Source organism: Delphinapterus leucas, chromosome 2 (genome assembly GCF_059928025.1).
Source record: "Delphinapterus leucas isolate spDelLeu-1000000601 "Yukka" chromosome 2, BTC_Dleu_Yukka2, whole genome shotgun sequence".
In the NCBI taxonomy this organism is placed as follows: domain Eukaryota; kingdom Metazoa; phylum Chordata; class Mammalia; order Artiodactyla; family Monodontidae; genus Delphinapterus; species Delphinapterus leucas.
Window position 1 is genome coordinate 66206461 of NC_143130.1, and position 18428 is coordinate 66224888.

The window sequence follows — 18428 nt, forward strand, 5'->3', positions numbered from 1 at the left end:
TTTCCTAAAGCTCAAAAACACAAAATCTGACCCACGAGAAGATTGAGATGTGGTTATCAACTTACACCGAGCCCAACTTACTGACCACGAAATACAAATTATCAGAGAAAAGGAGTCCAGAAGCAGAAAGTCTCCACTTGCTAACTCACAGCAGAGTCCTGTCCAATATTACACAATAACACTGCGTTTTGCTGTGGTTTTAGCTGCAAGGCTGGGTGTGCAAGCTGCAGCAACTATTCCAACAGCTTCAAGTATGCTACAACTGAAAAAAGTAGTAGTCAGGACCCAAAAGAACAGCAAAGACTTAAAAAGAGGCAAGCAGAAGCCTCACCATCACAAAAGAAGGCCCATCAGCACCTCTTCCGAGAAATAGTTCCCTTCCCCCACCTTTAAGTAGGCACTTAAGACTGCCAAGCAGATCCATTTCTTTATTAACTGGTGCCCACTTGGGGCAACCGTACACCAAGCAGCTCTCAGGCCTACTCTAACCCCTTCCAAAAGTTCTCAAGTGAGGCTGAAGGCCGGGGAAACCGTCTTAAGGGCCCAGTTCTTCCAGCTCTCCTCCACCCCACCTACGCCCCGCCCCTATAGGCGCTCCTAGGGCCAGAGGAAGGACACCCGGCCCAGGGACGGGCAGGAATTGCCCGTAAGAGAAGTCTTAGGCGGCCGGAGGCCTCCGCCATAGCAAGACCTGGAAAGCACCGCCCCCAGCGCACCTCCCCACACCCGGCGAATGTCTGCTCTATCCCCAGCAGAGACAGAGGAGAAGACAGGGCCGGGAGGCACCGGGCTGGGCTGCGCACCAGGCCCAGGCCTGCCCCTCGGGGCCGCGCGGACCACCCCGGAATCTGCTCCCGGGTCCGTCCCGGTCCAGCCCACGCCGGGGCCACCCTCACCTGGATGACCTCGTTGACCTCCCGGATACATTCCACCATGTGTTGCAGAATCTGCTCGGCCGTGAGCACCTCGTAGCGGTAATCCTCCTCCTGCTCGTGCCCCGGCCCGCCGCCGCCGCCGCCACCACCGCCACCACCGCCCGGCCCCAGAGCGCTGCCGCCGCCGCCGCCCGTCTCCCCGCACAGCAGTCCGTCCCGCTCCCCGCCGACGCCCAGCCCGGGCTCCACCAGCTCCACCTCGCCCAGATCCAGGTTATCATCGTCCGGCTCGTCGTCGTCCTCGTCCTCCTCCTCCTCGGCGCCGCTGTCCTCCTCACTGCACTCTTCGTCCTCGTCGAACTCGTAGTTGTAGCCCTCGTCCGAGTCCATGGCGCGACGCGCGGGGGCCCGGCGGACGCTGGCCCCTGAGGCGGGGAGAGGGCGGGGACGCCGAGGCCCCGGCTCTCGCTCCGGCTCCGGCTGATGTCCGGACGCAGGCCTGGCTCCGGCCCCGCGGGCCGCGGCTCCTCCCCGGGCGCGGCGGTAGGCGGCTGGCGGCGGCGGGGAGGGCGCGGAGGAGGGAGGGGAGGGAGCGAGGGGGCCGCTTGCCGCCCGCCTCAGTCAGACGCGGCTCCGCTCTGGCCTCCGAAGGAAAACAGTCCCCAGCGCTACCTCCACGGCCGCTGCTACTGCTACTGAGCCAACAAAGGGGCGTGCGTCACCACGCCGCGCTGCGTCGTCGCGTCACGGCTCGACGTAATCGCGCCCCGCCCCGCCGCCCCTGCGTAGAGTGCGGGGAGACCCCACGGCCCGGGCTGGCCCAGGGAGCGCGGCGCGCTGCGGCGCGGCGGGAATTGCCGGCTGGGTTCCAGCTGCGGTCGGTCTTTGGGCCGACACCAGCGGACGGTGTACTGGAGGAGTCATTGGCCTCCTGGTCACCGAGGGGGACGGTTGGGGGGGAGCACCTGGACCACCCAGTTGGTGGGTTTTGACGCTGGCCATGGGGATCCAGCCCCTCGCGCAATCCGTGGGGGAAGGTTGCCTTCCCACCGGGCCGGGGAGACCCTTCCCCGCCCGCCCTGGAGTAATTTCAGGAAGACCTCGGCTGTTCAGCTAATATTCCTGTTGCCTGGGCTACTCAGTGAATTCTGTTTTATGCAGATCGTCTAAACTGTGTAGCAGGTGAACCTCGTTTTGAGTAATTCATTTGATTCTGTACAGACGTGCTGTGATTTTTAAGTCGCCTATAGTGACGTCATTTAAAAGAAGCGTTTCCTGAACTCAGCTTATCAAGCACCTATTCAAGGCCCTAAACAATGTTATAGTCATGGCTTGCCTTAAATGAGCACCGTGTAAGGGGTTTACATATATATTTCTCATCTTCACGGAGCCACAGTACCCATTTTATACCTGAGACTCAAAGGGAAAGAGACTTGACCAAGACCACAGAACACTTGCTCTATTTTAGCGCTTAGGTGACCTTAAATATCAATCATAAAAATACTTTATAATGCATAATATGTATTATATACTGCATTGTATATAAAATGCATTGTAAGACAACACAATACCGACAATAATAGAAATATCTACAGACACCAAATAAAGCAGAGATAGTGCTTGTCTCTTATCTGGAAATGTGCTGTGTGAGCTGAGTATTGATGGATGGCTAGGAGTTTTAACAGAGAAGGTAGGGAAGATGGTCTAGCCTGAGAAAAGAGCAAAAGCAATAGCACAGTAGGTGTAAAGTAGTTTAGTTTGGGGAGCTTAAAGTGCAAGCAGGGTAAATGGCAAAATATTAAGCAAGTTAGTGACCAGGACAGTAAGAGTATTTTATGACATTCTAACTGTAGGCTTAAATCTTTGTAAGTGGGACGGGAGAACCAGAGAAATGTTCTGAAGGAAGAAGTGGCATGAGAAAACTCCCTCTTGGGATAACCTGAAGGACTGGCCAGACTGGAAATTTGTTAAAGTCTGAATACCTAACTTACTTATAAACCTTACCGTTCAATCTACAGGTTCCTTTTGGAAACTGATTCTGAAAAGTGAAAAATTCCTTTATAATGTGCATAAGCCTCTACTGATTTGTCCGTTTTGTAAATTTTTTAATAATCAGATTTCCTAAAACGATCTTAGGGTTTGCAAATTAAAGCTTTTAACATCAATGCTGGTAGGTCTTGGTCCTTTGATTCTATTTAGCGATTCTAGGTTGTTGCCACACCTGGGGCAAGTTAAGGACACTAGTAACCCTTCTCATCCCCACTATCATATACCTACAGAAAAAATCAGCAATGCTTGTCAGCACCCTAAACTCCTTTGCCCCATCTTTCTTTTCATCTACCCCTATCTTGAGTGAACCTTACCATTCACATCCTGCCCTTTGGTACTGGAGCAGCTGACCACTATTGGAGAAATTTTCATAATCACATGCATTCTGTTATTAAATTCCAATCACCTACCACACCTGAACCCTCAACACCACCCAGCAATCCTGTTAAATTTTTCTAAATTGTTCTCCCACGCTAGGCAACTCTTTCAAACCTTTGCCAGTTTTTTCAAATCCCCAATCCTGCCCTTCCAAATCCTCTCAAAGTACGTGACTTTACATCACAGAGACATTTGACATCATAAGGACCAATGTGACTGAAGCATACTGAGCAAAAAGAGAGTGTTAGGGGATAAAGTCAGAGAGGGCAGATCAAGGCAGAGAGCCAGCAGGACCTTGTAGGGCATCTTAAGAAGTTTACATTATTACAATGGGAAGCATTAAAGGATTTTAAGCAGAAGAATGCAACCATATGATCTGTGGGTTGTTTTATTTTTTTTAATAACTATGGGTGCTTTGTGGAGAATGGACTATGAAAGCAGAGACCAATTATGAGGCTGTCTCAGTAGTCCAGGTGAATTATGATAATGGCTTGGGCCAGGGTTGTGACAGTGGGGATGATGAGAAGCGGTCAGTTTCATGTATAATTTGAAAGTAGAGCCAACAGATTTGCTGATGGCTTGCCTGTGGGGTTGATGGAGGAATCAAGGATGCCTCTTAAATTGGGGGCTTGAGCAACTGGGTGAATGGTGGTGCTGTTTACTGAAATACGTTAAATTTGATATGCTTGTTAGACATCGAGGTAGAGATGTTGAGAGGGGAGTTCCATAGGCTAATATACAAGACTGAAGGTCAAGAGAAGTTAGGGCTAGATATATAATTTCACCAGTGTTTATGTCAACAATGTTGAGAAGCAGCATAGGCTAAAATTTAAGAGCTTAGGCTCTGGAGGAAACAGAGCAGAATTTACCTCTGCCCCTCCAGTTGTTATCTATAACTTTGAACAAATTACTGAACTTCACTTTGGAGGATTATAATTCCTATTCTCATAGGATTATTTGTGAGGAGCAAATGGAATAATATATTTAAAGCACTTGACACAGTGCCTGGCACATAGTTATATGTTCACAAAATTAAAACCTTTAAAAAGTGTCATAAGTCACCTTACATCTTGCAGGAAAATAACAATAACCAATTGGATTTATAACCTTTTAATTGATTTTATTTTGATTATACATGTATGTACATGGCCTATGTCATCCTGTTTTCCAGGGAAGAAAATTGTCCTGCTTTTTTCTTAGAAATCTTTTCCATAATCTGATGACTCCTTTTTTGGTCATTATCATAGTGCCTCTGAGTTTTGGGGTCTCCTATTCATGGGTAAACAATCATAATGAAATTTTCAGCAACACTCATTCCATTGATTTTTTTTTAAATATCTTAGAATCAGGTTAGTTTATAGTGCTATTAAAGAAAACCAGTATAACAAGTCCTCTCTGGTCCCAAATTGGCTAAGGGATGACCCACATACAATGTTTTTTTAAGTGACTTGATCTTAAAGGTAATACCTGTGTTACTGCCTTCTCAGCTATGGTGATTACTGGGTTGAAGTACAATAGTCTGTAAACAACAACAGGACAAGTTCCTTGAAAAAGAACAGGCAAGTTAATATTTCCTTGGTGCCAAAAGAATAATTGTTTTGTAATTAGGTACTCCCATTTTCCCCATGTCCTAATAAGGTCAAAAATATTAGTACATATTTATTAAATATCTGCTCATGGAGCAAAACTCCATAAATATTTATATGCTCACCAAATAGTTATGAACTAAATTCCAACAGGGAAAACGTGCAAGTGCTTTTCAGATAAATAGAAATTAAAATAGCACTGGAATTTTTCTAAGGGCAGATAATAGTGCTGTAAGCTATGAAAAAACCTCTAGTAACGGCAGGGCACTAGGGTGACCAACTGTCCCAGTTGGCATAAAATGGGGATTTCCTGAGATGTGGAATTTTCAGTGCTAAAACTGGGAAATCTCAGACAAACTGGGATGTGGTCACCTCACCAAAAATTCGTGTATGATTTAATTAAAACACCATTTCCAAACCTAAATGGAAACTGCTTTTTGTCATTTTGCTTATAAAGTTTTTTTAATGCAGCATTTTTGGGGGTTGTTATTTTTTAATGCTTTAGTTGTTCCTGTGTTTTACCAGGTAGGAGGTAAGAAAATGAAATTTTAATATAAATTTAATTTAAAATTAAATTTTAGCAAATGTGCAGGGAGATTCTAATAAGCTAATTGAATACCTTGCATTTCTTTAAAAACATCTGTGTACTTCATATTTTGTTACAAATAACAATTAAGTCTTATACCATTGTTGAGAGGTAGATCTTACACCAGTTCTATGTGGTAAATAATAATAAGGCTTAGAGAAACTGAGGTTATATGCCTCATTAGAAGTCTGGTAGAAATAGTAACACAGTAACCAAAAATAGAACCTGAGAATCCTGACTGCAGCCCCCTGTCTAAAATACACTCTCTACCTTATCTTTCTTCTAGAATACAGAATTATAGACTTTATTATTGAACCGGAGATTTTAAACAAGTAATTATCTACAATGTGTGGTAAGATAATGCTGGATCTAGAAGTAGAGTACATACACGCCCTCATACAATTAGACAAATGTACAAAACCATAGTGTCTGTGTTCCCCATAATTGCAAGGCACATTTATTTGGCCTAATAGTGTGCTTATATTACAGCAAAAAAATAGCAAATGATCACCCACCCTACCAAGAAGTGAGCATTTGTTTGTCCTAATGACAATCATGAGGCATGCTGCACTTCCATGAGCAGGGATGGAACTCATGGCCCCTGCAGTGGAAGTGCAGAGTCTTAACCATTGGACCACCAGGGAAGTCCAAAAAAGTACTTTTATAACAAAGTTTGCAAGAGAAATGCTTCTCTGGTTTACCGTATCTCTGTTGTGTTGCCCTGTGGATGTATTTGAACGAATGGATGAATGAACAGGCAAAAAGTGAGCACATATATTATTGAGTGTCTACTATATGCTAGAGTAGGTGCATACACTTTTTAAATTTACTCCTTATGATCTCATGAAGTTGGGATTCTTTTTTTATTTTAACTGAAGTATAGTTGATTTACAATGTTATGCCAGTCTCTGCTGTGCAGGAAAGTGACTCAATTTTACACATATATACATTATTTTTTAAATATTCTTTTCCATCATGGTTTATCCCAAGAGATTGCATATAGTTCCCTGTACCATACAGTAGGACCTTGTTGTTTACCCATTCTAAATATAATAGTTTGCATCTAGAAGTTGGGATTCTTTTTTTCTTTGTTTTGAATTTTATTTTATTTTATTTTTATACAGCACGTTCTTATTAGTTATCTATTTGATACATATTAGTGTATATATGTCAATCCCAATCACCCAATTCATGATACCACCACCCCAACCCCCTGCCGTTTTCCCCCTTGATGTCCATACGTTTGTTCTCTACATCTGTGTCTCAATTTCTGCCCTGAAAACCAGTTCATCTGTACGATTTTTCTAGGTTCCACATATACGCATTAATATATGATATTTGTTTTTCTCTTTCTGACTTACTTCACTCTGTATGACAGTCTCTAAATCCATCCACGTGTCTACAAATGACCCAATTTCATTCCTTTTTATTGCTGAGTAATATTCCACTGTATATATGTACCACATCTTCTTTATCCATTCGTCTGTCGATGGACACTTAGGTTGCTCCCATGACCTGGCTATTGTAAATAGTGCTGCAATGAACATTGGGGTGCATGTTTCTTTTTGAATTAAGGTTTTCTCTGGGTATATGCCCAGTAGTGGGATTGCTGGGTCATATGGTAATTCTATTTTTAGTTTTTTAAGGAACCTCCATACTGTTCTCCATAGTGGCTGTATCAATTTACATTCCCACCAACAGTCCAAGAGGGTTCCCTTTTCTCTACATCCTCTCCAGCATTTGTTGTTTGTAGATATTCTGATGATGCCCATTCTAACTGGTGTGAGGTGATAGATACCTCATTGTAGTTTTGATTTGCATTTCTCTAATAATTACTGATGTTCAGCAGCTTTTCACGTGCTTCTTGGCCATCTGTAGGTCTTCTTTGGAGAAATGCTTATTTAGGTCTTCTGCCCATTTTTGGATTGGGTTGTTTGTTTTATAAATATTGAGCTGCACGAGCTGTCTATATATTTTGGAGATTAATCCTTTGTCCATTGATTTGTTTGCAAATATTTTCTCCCATTCTGAGGGTTGTCTTTTCGTCTTGTTTATAGTTTCCTTTGCTTTGCAAAAGCTTTTAAGTTTCATTAGGTCCCATCTGTTTACTTTTGGTTTTTTTTCCATTACTCTAGGAGATGGATCAAAAGAGATCTTGCTGTGATTTATGTCAAAGAGTGTTCTTCCTGCGTTTTCGTTTAAGAGTTTTATAGTGTCTGGTCTTACATTTAGGTCTCTAATTCATTTTGAGTTTATTTTTGTGCATGGTGTTAGGGAGTGTTCTAATTTCATTCTTTTACATGTAGCTGTCCAGTTTTCCCAGCACCACTTATTGAAGAGACTGTCTTTTCTCCATTGTATATCCTTGCCTCCTTTGTCAAAGAGTAGTCAACCATAGGTGCGTGGGTTTATCTCTGGGCTTCCTATTCTGTTCCATTGATCTATATTTCTGTTTTTGTGCCAGTACCATATTGTCTTCATTACTGGAGCTTTGTAGTATGGTCTGAAGTCAGGGAGTCTGATTGCTCCAGCTCCGTTTTTTTCCCTCAGGACTGCTTTGGCTATTCGGGGTCTTTTGTGTCTCCATACAAATTTTAAGATTTTTTTGTTCTAGTTCTGTAAAAAATACTATTGGTAATTTGATAGGGATTGCATTGAATCTGTAGATTGCTTTGGGTAGAATAGTCATTTTCACAATATTGATTCTTCCAATCCAAGAACATGGTATATCTCTCCATCTGTTTGTGTCATCTTTGATTTCTTTCATCAGTGTCTTGTAGTTTTCTGAGTACAGGTCTTTTACCTCCTTAGGTAGGTTTACTCCTAGGTATTTTATTCTTTTTGTTGCAGTGGGATTGTTTCCTTAATTCTGATCTTTCGTTGTTAGTGTATAGGAATGCAAGAGATTTCTGTGCATTAATTTTGTATCCTACAACTTTACCAGATTCATTGATTAGTAGTTTTCTGGTGGCATCTTTAGGATTCTCTATGTATAGTATCATGTCATCTGCAAACAGTGACAGTTTTACTTCTTCGTTTCCAATTAGTATTCCCTTTATTTCTTTTTCTTCTCTGATTACCATGGCTAGGACTTCCAAAACTATGTTGAATAGTAGTGGCAAGAGTGGACATCCTTGTCTTGTTCCTGATCTTAGAGGAAATGCTTTCAGTTTTTCACCATTGAGAATGATGTTTGCTGTGGGTTTGTCATATATGGCCTTCATTATGTTGAGGTAGGTTCCCTCTATGCCCACTTTCTGGAGAGTTTTTATCATAAAGGGGTGTTGAATTTTGTCAAAAGCTTTCTCTGCATCTATTGAGATGATCATATGGTTTTTATTCTTCAATTTGTTAATATGGTGTGTCACATTGATTGATTTGCATGTATTGAAGAATCCTTGCATCCCTGGGATAAATCCCACTTGATCATGGTGTATGGTCCTTTTAATGTGTTGTTGGATTCTGTCTGCTAGTATCTTGTTGAGGATTTTAACATCTATATTCATCAGTGATATGGTCTGTAATTTGCGTTTTTTGTGGTATCTTTGTCTGGTTTTGGTATCAGGGTGATGACGGCCTCATAGAATGAGTTTGGGAGTGTTCCTTCCTCTGCAATTTTTTGGAAGACTTTGAGAAGGATGGGTATTAGCTCTTCTCTAAATGTTTGATAGAATTCACCTGTGAGGCCATCTGGCCCTGGACTTTTGTTGGAAGATTTTTAATCACGGTTTCAATTTCATTACTGGTGATTCGTCTGTTCATATTTTCTATTTCTTCCTGGTTCGGTCTTGGAAGGTTATACCTTTCTAAGAATTTGTCTGTTTCTTCCAGGTTGTCCATTTTATTGGCATAGAGTTGCTTGTAGTAGTCTCTTATGATGCTTTGTATTTCTGCAGTGTCCATTGTTTAGAAGTTGGGATGCTTAATTTTATGGGTGAGGAAAAATACAAAAAGTAATTTGCCAAAATTCACCACAGGTGACAGAGCTTTGATTCAAGTCCAAGTTTTCAGAGTCCAAGCCCACTGTTTTTTCCATACAATTCTCAGTAATTGTAATAAGAGCTTATTCCTTTTCTAAAATGTGTTTTTGTATTTGTTATAATGGAATAATTGCTATCAAGCCTACTGTTGTCCAGATTGGCAGCATAAACATCGACTGTATGCAATGTTTGTTCCTCCTGGAAACAGGTAATAAAAATAGAATAGTGAATAAGCAAGTGTGTTATCTTCAATCCAAGTAGTCCCGCTTTAATCTTGCAGATACAGCCTTATTGTTTTTAATGAAAACTTAAAATACATGTCACAATTTTTTTGTCAACCCATGAATAGTTACTTATTAGTGACTACCCAGTGCAAAGCACCTTTCTACACATTCTGGAGAGATTTAAATAAGAAGAACGCTGCCATCTAAGAAATCATTATTTAAGGGAAAGAGATTTAAATTTAAAGGAAAGGTTAGTTATAAAAATGGTAACTGTGACAAACCAAGAAGAATGACACAGATGGTACGTGCTAAGGAGTTTACAAGAGACACAAGTCACTAAACTGAGGTGTTCTAAGAAAGCATTATATGCTGGAGTTTCTCATACCTCCGTGCTTTTGCATCTGCTATTCCCTCTGCCTGACATCCTTCCCAATCATTCTTTACCCCTTCTTTACACTTCAAGACTACTGTTTTCTAAGCCATTGCACACTCATCAGTTGATGCCTAGAACATGAGTTGTCTATGTATCTCCCATTACCAACACACTTCCAAGCTTTTGATAATGTTGGAATGAATTAATATAAACCTAAAGCTATAAACCAATAGACACTGTCTTCTTACCTCAGTGTGTTGATTGAATCTTGCTGACATTATATCAACATTAGTGTTCTTACCTGTTAATTCTTCTAGGTCACCATGAAAACTTGAAGCTTGTGTGGAAGAGGAGGAGGGGACCTTATGTGCATGTTCCCCACCACACCCCTTATCTAGGGTTTCTCTAGGGCAAATGCCCAGCTCACCTCTCACATCCTCAGTGGTCCCCCAGCTTGGAATAGTTCATGGCCAGAGAGGATTGATGTTGGAATTCAACACATTGGACACAACTGATACAATGCAGCCTGTTTATGAATTAGTGAAAGACTGTAGCAAGGAACAAAATGGAAAAGCCTTAAGGGCCTGAAGATTGCAGTAACCAAGGGAACACAGAAGCAGCAGCATCTGACAGGTCCACCTAGCCCCAAAGCATTCAGAAATGAAAAGGTTTTTCTTTTTTCTTTTTCTTCTTTTTTTGTTTCTCTCTTATTTTTTTCCATTTGTTTTGTTTGAGACAATACGACGATTTAAAAAGCATAGTCACCTCTTCCAGTTCCAGGAACCAGATGCCACTCTTTATAGTTATTTTGTAATGTGGCAAGAACCGGTTTTACATTTCTGTCTTCTAACTATACCCTCATAGTTAGAAGTAATAATGTAATAGTAATAATGGAGGGCTTCTGACATATGACTTCTTGTACAGTCCAGAATTCTTTATAAGCTGCTTCACATTTTGCTTTCATGAAAAGATAATTTAGCCTGTTGGATGCATGTTTTGACGTACTCAAATTCCAAAGCACTGAACAGAGATCCCATTTTAAAGAGTTTGAAAGGTCAATAAAAATAACTATAATCATTACATTGTCTCTAAATATTATTAAAATGGTATAGTTATAAGTTATTGATTAGTATATTTTTACATAAAGCAAAGCGAGGTATATGCAGACACATTTTCTGTGAATGATAACAAACTGCATATATGAGCTATGAGTCTTTTTTTTCTTCTAGGTGATTGGATGTGGGAGGTTGCAGGTAGAGAGGGTCAAACAGAGGGATGTTTTGAAAAAGTGAATATTACTCAGCTAACTGTGAGAGGCACTATTGTGTGGCAGTCAGCCCCATAGGCTCCAGAGCTAGAAGCCCCACTAATTAAGTATATGACCTTAGGCAAGTTACTTAACCTCTTAAGAGAGTCTGTCTTCCCATCTTAAAAAAAAAAAAAAAAAAAAGAAGAAAAATAGGATTTTCCTCAGTGGATTGTAAGGATTACCTGACTTAATGGAACGGACTCGTTACATTAACATTATTGGACACAGGATATGTACAATGTTTTGTTTTAGACCTGAGAATATACACAGATAATTAGTCAATTTTAAAGCAGTTGCCCTTTGAAGAGTACAAACCATTATTCATTTGTCAAATTGTTGAAAAATGTTGCTGTGCTCTTCTTATATGCCTGTATTTTTTTTAATTTTTAAAAAAAATTTATTTATTTTTGGCTGCGTTGGGTCTTCGTTGCTGCCCACAGGCTTCCTCTAGTTGTGGTGAGCGGGGGCTACTCTTTGTTGTGGTGCCCAGGGTTCTCATTGCAGTGGCTTCTCTTGCTGTGGAGCATAGGCTCTAGGCACGCAGGTTCAGTAGTTGTGGCACACAGGCTCAGTAGTTGTGGCTCACGGGCTCTAGAATACAGGCTCAGTAGCTGTGGCACACAGGCTTAGTTGCTCCGCAGCAGTGGGATCTTCCTGGACCAGGGATTGAACCCGTGTCCCCTGCATTGGCAGGCAGATTCTTAACCACCGTGCCACCAGGGAAGTCCCATAAAGAGTACTTTTTTTTTTCACACACACCCCCCCAAGAACCAGTTTTTGCCCCCTTGGAGACAATATTGCCCATGTTGAGAACATATGCACTTAGCTAAGGCTATTGCTTTCAAAGTCTAAGATTGACAGTCAAATTCTAGTTTCAGAATTTTGATAAATATCTACCAAAGAATAAATATAATATAAAAATTAAATTTCCTGAGTTAAAAATAAAACCCACAGAATTAGGTTAAAAAATAAAATAATTGTGTATATTCTTGTGTGTGTACTGTGTGGCTCAGCTCAGGGTTGCCACGTTACGTAACTCCAGGGGAGTGTATTCACAATACAGTCTGTGTGATGCGAAGGGAAGGAGAAAATGGAAAACAACTTGAAACTATAACCATAATGTGGTTGAAAGAGAAACTCAAGTTTATAAATTATTTCAACTTCATCCCACTCTAATCATTGTCAATGTTTCCTGACATTCCTATCCTGTACAGAATTAAGTTTGTTATTTGAAAAATGTAATTAATGCTCTAAGAATGCTTAAATCACTCGTATTAATTTATATACAGGCCAGAAATGTATACCAACCACAAAATTCATAGTGTATACACATTCATTTTAGTCCTCAATCTAGAACTAAGAACATGAATGCTATGCTAATTTTTACTTCATATAGACATTCTTTACAAATCAGTGTATCAAAGCTAAATTACCCATTCCAGGGTAAGACTGAATTCTCCTGGCCTATATGCCAACGAACTGAGGGAAGTCTCCAACCCACAGCCTGTAGGGAATTGAATCCTTAATTAAGAACTGAAAGCTTAAAGTTAAATCCTGCCAACAATCACCAGAGCAAAGCTTGGAGGTGAATCTTTCTGCAGTGAAGCATTCAGGCGAGATTGCAGCCCTGTTTCAAGGCCAACACCTTGTTTAATCCTTGTAAGAGATCCTGAGACCAAGGAGCCAGCTAAGCCACACCCAGATTTTGACCCACAGATACTCTGAGATAATAAATGTTTGTTGTTGTTGTTTTAAATTGAACTTTCCTTCATTCCAACGAAAATGTCTACTTTTCCATGATCAGCTGTTCAATAGGTGCCAGAATAATTGGTTAGCCTACCTACTATACACTACCTTAGAACTTAGCACTTTTTCATAGCATTCATCAAATTTGTATAATATCTTTCTTCTCTCTGAGTTTGTAAATTACATAGTTGGTCAGAGACTATTCTTGTCATGTTTATTACTATAAACTACACATATAACAAAGTTTTCAATACTTAGAAGGTATACAACAAATAAAGTAAAGATCTAACTTGTTTCCTCATTCATTCTTTCTAATCTTTCAAATTAGATCTTTACCCTATGTCATATATCAAAATAAAATCCAGATAAATATTTAAGTATAAGGAAAGAAAACATTATTAGTAGAAGAAATATTGGTGAATATTTAATCATCTGAGAGTGAGAAAAGCCTTAGAAGGGTAGTACCAACAACAATATCTATAAAGCAAAAGATTAATAGTTTTGACTACATAATTTGAAGCTTCCTTCTGTAAAAGCAACATCATAAATAAAAAACAAAGACATACTGGGAAAAATATTTGACATACATAACAGGGAGTTATTTATCTTTTTAAAAATTTATTTATTTATTATTATTTTTTTTTAGGCTGCACTGGGTCTTAGTTGCGGCACGCAGGATCTTTAGTTGCGGCATGTAGACTCTGAGTTGCGGCATGCATGCGGGATCTAGTTTCCCAACCAGGGATTGAACCCAGGCCCCCTGCATTGGGAGCACGGAGTCTTACCCACTGGACCAGAGGTCCACAACCTTTTTGGCACCAGGGACTGGTTTTGTGGAAGACAATTTTTCCACGAATGGGGGCGGGGGGTGAGGGGGACGGTTCAGGCAGTAATGCAAGCTATGGGGAGTGATAGGGAGCGATGAGGAGCAGTAGATGAAGCTTTGCTCACTCTCCCGCTGCTCACCTCCTGCTGTGCAGCCTGGTTCCCAACAGGCCACAGACCAGTAGGTCCACGGCCCCGGGGTTGGGGACCCCTGCACTGTACCAACAGGGAAGTCCCAGTGTTACTTATCTTTAATGTATACAAATCTCACATGAATTAATAAGAAACATTCATATATACACATACTAGTGTGTTTGAGGGATGGACTAAGACATAAGCTGAAATACAAATGTCCAATAAATGACCCCAAAAGGTTAACTTTATTAGTAATTGAAATGGAAATTAATACAAATATTTCATTTTCACCTGTCAGAATGGTAGAGATTTTATAAAATGCTAATACTGATTTGATGGGAGAGAAAGAGGGATAGAATGACACTTTGTAGGAGTACAGCTTTTCTAGAGGGCAATTTATAGGTATGAAAAATCTTAAAATGAGCATATAATTCTTCTAGCAACTTAACCTAAGGAAATTTGTACCCGAATCTGGTTGCAAAATGTTCAAGGAATGATTGGTTAAACAAATTATAATATAATATAATACAAAAATTGAAAAATTGAAAACTATGCTACCATTTAAAACTATATGATAGGGACTTCCCTGGTGGCACAGTGGTTAAGAGTCCGCCTGCCAATGCAGGGCACACGGGTTCGAGCCCTGGTCCGGGAAGATCCCACATGCCACGGAGCAACTAAGCCCGTGTGCCACAACTACTGAGCCTGCGCTCTAGAGCCCACGAGCCACAACTACTGAAGCCCACATGCCTACAGCCCATACTCCACAACAAGAGAAGCTACTGCAACTAAGCCCGTGCACCAAAATGACACTCGCTGCAACTAGAGAAAAGCCCACACGCAGCAACGAAGACCCAACGCAGCCAAATAAATTAATAAATTTATTTTTTTAAAAAACAAAAACAAAACAAAACAAACTATATGATAGAAAGCTATGAATTGATCTGGAAAGATGGTCATACTGTGTAGTTAAACAGGGAAGAAAAGGCAGCTGCAAAGCAGTGTTAAAGGATGGTCCTAGGTTGTGTATGTGCATTTGTATGAGCGAGTTAAGGGAATTTCTAAAACTTTATTAAGTTTTCATTTATTAATCATAAGATCCACCCACTTTAAATGTACAATCAAATGATTTTAAATACATTTACAGAGTTATGCAACCATCTCATTTCAGTTAAAGAGATTTTTCTTTTCTTATTTACCTATATTTTCTTATACTTCTACAATAGGTATGCTTAACTGGTAATTTTTTAAATTTAATTTCCCCTTTACTACTGACTTCTCCAAAACAAGAAGATGCAAAATGCCAAAATAACTATAATGGTAGTTAAAAGGTTTTCCAAAGAACGAAAAAAGTAGCAAGCAAATACACTTTAATTCTTATAGGATTGAAGACTCACAGAGATTGAAGGACCTGCTCTCAGTTTGTGTAAGGATGCCTATTTGCAAAAGGGCTTTACTCGTTTATCCCTGCCTGCTCTCTCTCTCTCTCTCTCTCCCCCACCCCACCCCGACCTTGGTGATCCTCTTAACATATTTCAGCTTAAAGGAATATGAAGTTTTAGTTTTGGCTTCGTTAAAATTCCTAATTCAACCTAAAAGTAAATGGAATTAGGGTGATAAGTATAAGGAAAAACGAATTCAAGAAATAAATAGGAACATGGAATCAGAAACAAATGATAATGGAATAGATTGCTCTTTCAGAGATCACCATGTAATAAACAATTGTTACAGCTGTGGAAACTATATGGTATCTACCAAATAAACACTGATTTCCTGGGCAAAACTGCAATCATTTTCCGTGTTTAAATATCTTATGCCATCACTGAGAAATCAGATCTAAAAATGCCAGATAAATAGGGATGAGATGTGAAATTTTCTAAAGTTTTATTCATTTTGCTTTACAGAAATAGAACATATACCTGTATTTCATTGTTATTATGTAAGCCAGTGCTGGAATAAATATGAAAATATGGGAGAGGAGGGTGAAATTCCAAAACCCATCATGTCAGAAAAAGAATCTTAAAATATGTTTTTCACACTGTAGGACCACAGAATACTATGAAATGAGATACTAGTTATCTCTACTTCAATCTCTTTACTTTATGAATAAGAAAATTAGAAAGATTGTGATTTGCCCATGGTAATACTACTAACTAGTTAGTGGCAAAAAAAAGAAAAACTTAAGACTCTCACCTCTTTCTTCTTAATCTACTGCTTTGTACCTTTAATCTTTGCTCTTATGGGAGGCAATATAGTAGAAGCTCTGGAGTCAAAGTGTTTGTTTCAAATTCTGGGTCGCCACCTAACTAGCTCTGCTTTTTTTTTTTTTTTAATATTTATTTATTTAGGCTGTGCCAGGTCTTAGTTGCGGCAGGTGGGATCTCTAGTTGCGGCGTGGGGGCTTCTTTGCTGAGGTATGCGTGCGAGATCTAGCTCCCCGACCAGGGATCGATCCCGGGCCCCCTGCATTGGGAGCACTGAGTCTTACCTACTGGACCACCGGGGAAGTCCCATAGCTATGTGATTTTACGTAAGTCAATTAATCTTTCTGGGTCTCATCTGTAAAATGGAGGCACTGGTAGAATTTACTTCTTGAAGTGTGGAAAGATTGAGATATTACATGTAAACTGCTTATTACATTGCCTGACACATAGTAAGTATTTAATAAACATTAGCTATTTATTATTCAGTGTAAATAGAGTTTTAAAATGAAAACATGCTAGTCAGGAGTGTGACTGAAGAATTGTAGAAGGAGGGGTCAAAGAAGCTGAATTTATCTGTGGAGGCTGGGAAGAGAGAAGAGGGCATGGGCTGGAGAGGGAAACAAACTAGGTATGAGTGAGTTAGAGCAAGATAACCAGAAGGAAATGGGATCATAGGAGAATTTTAAATAAATGATGGACCCAAATCTCTGTAGAGATCTGGGCTACGGTGGAATTGTGAGCCTTACAGACTTAGGAGGAATAGGCTTCAAAGACCATGTTCCCTGAGCCAAGGCAAGAGAGCAACCTTTACATACTTATCTGCCCAGGGCAACTGAGGAAAAGAGCTGAAATCAGAAGTGTGCATAGAAATAGCAAGGGATTAAGAAGATGTATCAGGCTTCTTTGGGGAAAACTAGGCAAAAGAGAGACTGACAGGTGCTGGGAAGGAATGGAGCCAGGACATCGGGCAGTAAGTGTATGGAATTGCGAAACACTCTAAGAAAAATCTTCCTATAACAATTTTTTTTTAAAATAACTAATTGTGGTCTTCCCTGGTGGCGCAGTGGTTGAGAGTCCGCCTGCCGATGCAGGGGACGCGGGTTTGTGCCCCGGTCTGGGAAGATCCCACGTGCCGCGGAGCGGCTGGGCTCATGGGCCATGGTCGCTGGGCCTGCGCGTCCGGAGCCTGTGCTCCGCAACCGCAGAGGCTACGACAGTGAGAGGCCCGCGTACGGCAAAAAAAAAAAAAAAATCTGGTCTAAGTATGGTGTGATCTGTAACATCCTACCAAACAGTTAAAGGCCAGAAGGTTTGGTCCTGGAGTCAGAGCCAAAACAATTTCAGGTGGTAGTTGCAGGCATCCTTGTTTACCATTGGTAAACAAAGAGGCTTTTCTCCAAGTATTTATGGCATTTTGTCACCACTTTTTCCAGAGAGATTTGTTCAACGTTACCATAACAATAATAGCACTCCTAAGAGTTCTATGGACCTCATCTAGATAGAACCTTTCTTCTACGATGGGTTACGCATAATCTTCATATGCATAATTTCTCTTAAACAGCAGAGAGTATTGGGAATTAGAATATTTACAATATGCTCTTGGTTCCTCAGAATGTCCAGACAAGTAGCATTGACTGGGTGTAGAGCTGATAGGGACTTTAGAAGTCCCTCATTCTTCAGAAAGAGAAACAGAGGTTCAGCAGAGTACACTGACTTGCCCGTTACCAAAACGACCAATAGCAGAGCTGGCACTAGAACTGCAATTGCCTAATTTCTAGTGCAATGGCCTTTCCACTGTGATAGATTATTAACTTGTAAATTTAAGCCAGTCTTTAAAAAAAAATCTGACCCAGGGGTTCCTAAATACTTGCCCGGGAACTCGTGATAGATTGGCTATAAAAAATTATAAGTAGGGCTTCCCTGGTGGCGCAGTGGTTGGGAGTCCACCTGCCGATGCAGGGGACGCGGGTTCGTGCCCAGGTCCGGGAAGATCCCACATGCCGCGGAGCGGCTGGGCGCGTGAGCCATGGCTGCTGAGCCTGCGCGTCCGGAGCCTGTGCTCCGCGGCGGGAGGGGCCACAGCAGTGAGAGGCCTGCGTATCGACAAAAAAAAAAAAAAAAAAAAAAAAAATATATATATATATATATATGTAGTGCT

The 18428-nt window shown here is 40.8% G+C and overlaps 1 protein-coding gene and 1 pseudogene across 1 annotated transcript in view; one reads left to right on the forward strand and one right to left on the reverse strand.

Moving 5' to 3' along the window:
- The window catches only part of ARIH1 (ariadne RBR E3 ubiquitin protein ligase 1), a 113095-nt gene extending 111516 nt beyond the window's left edge, over positions 1–1579 (reverse strand). Inside the window, exon 1 of the mRNA XM_022579959.3 lies at positions 897–1579. Within this exon, the coding sequence (XP_022435667.1) occupies positions 897–1265 (369 nt within the window). The 5' untranslated portion in view covers positions 1266–1579. The remainder of the gene's footprint in view (positions 1–896) is intronic.
- Positions 49–6709, forward strand: LOC149750164 (uncharacterized; annotated as a pseudogene).
- Positions 6710–18428: the final 11719 nt, after the last annotated feature.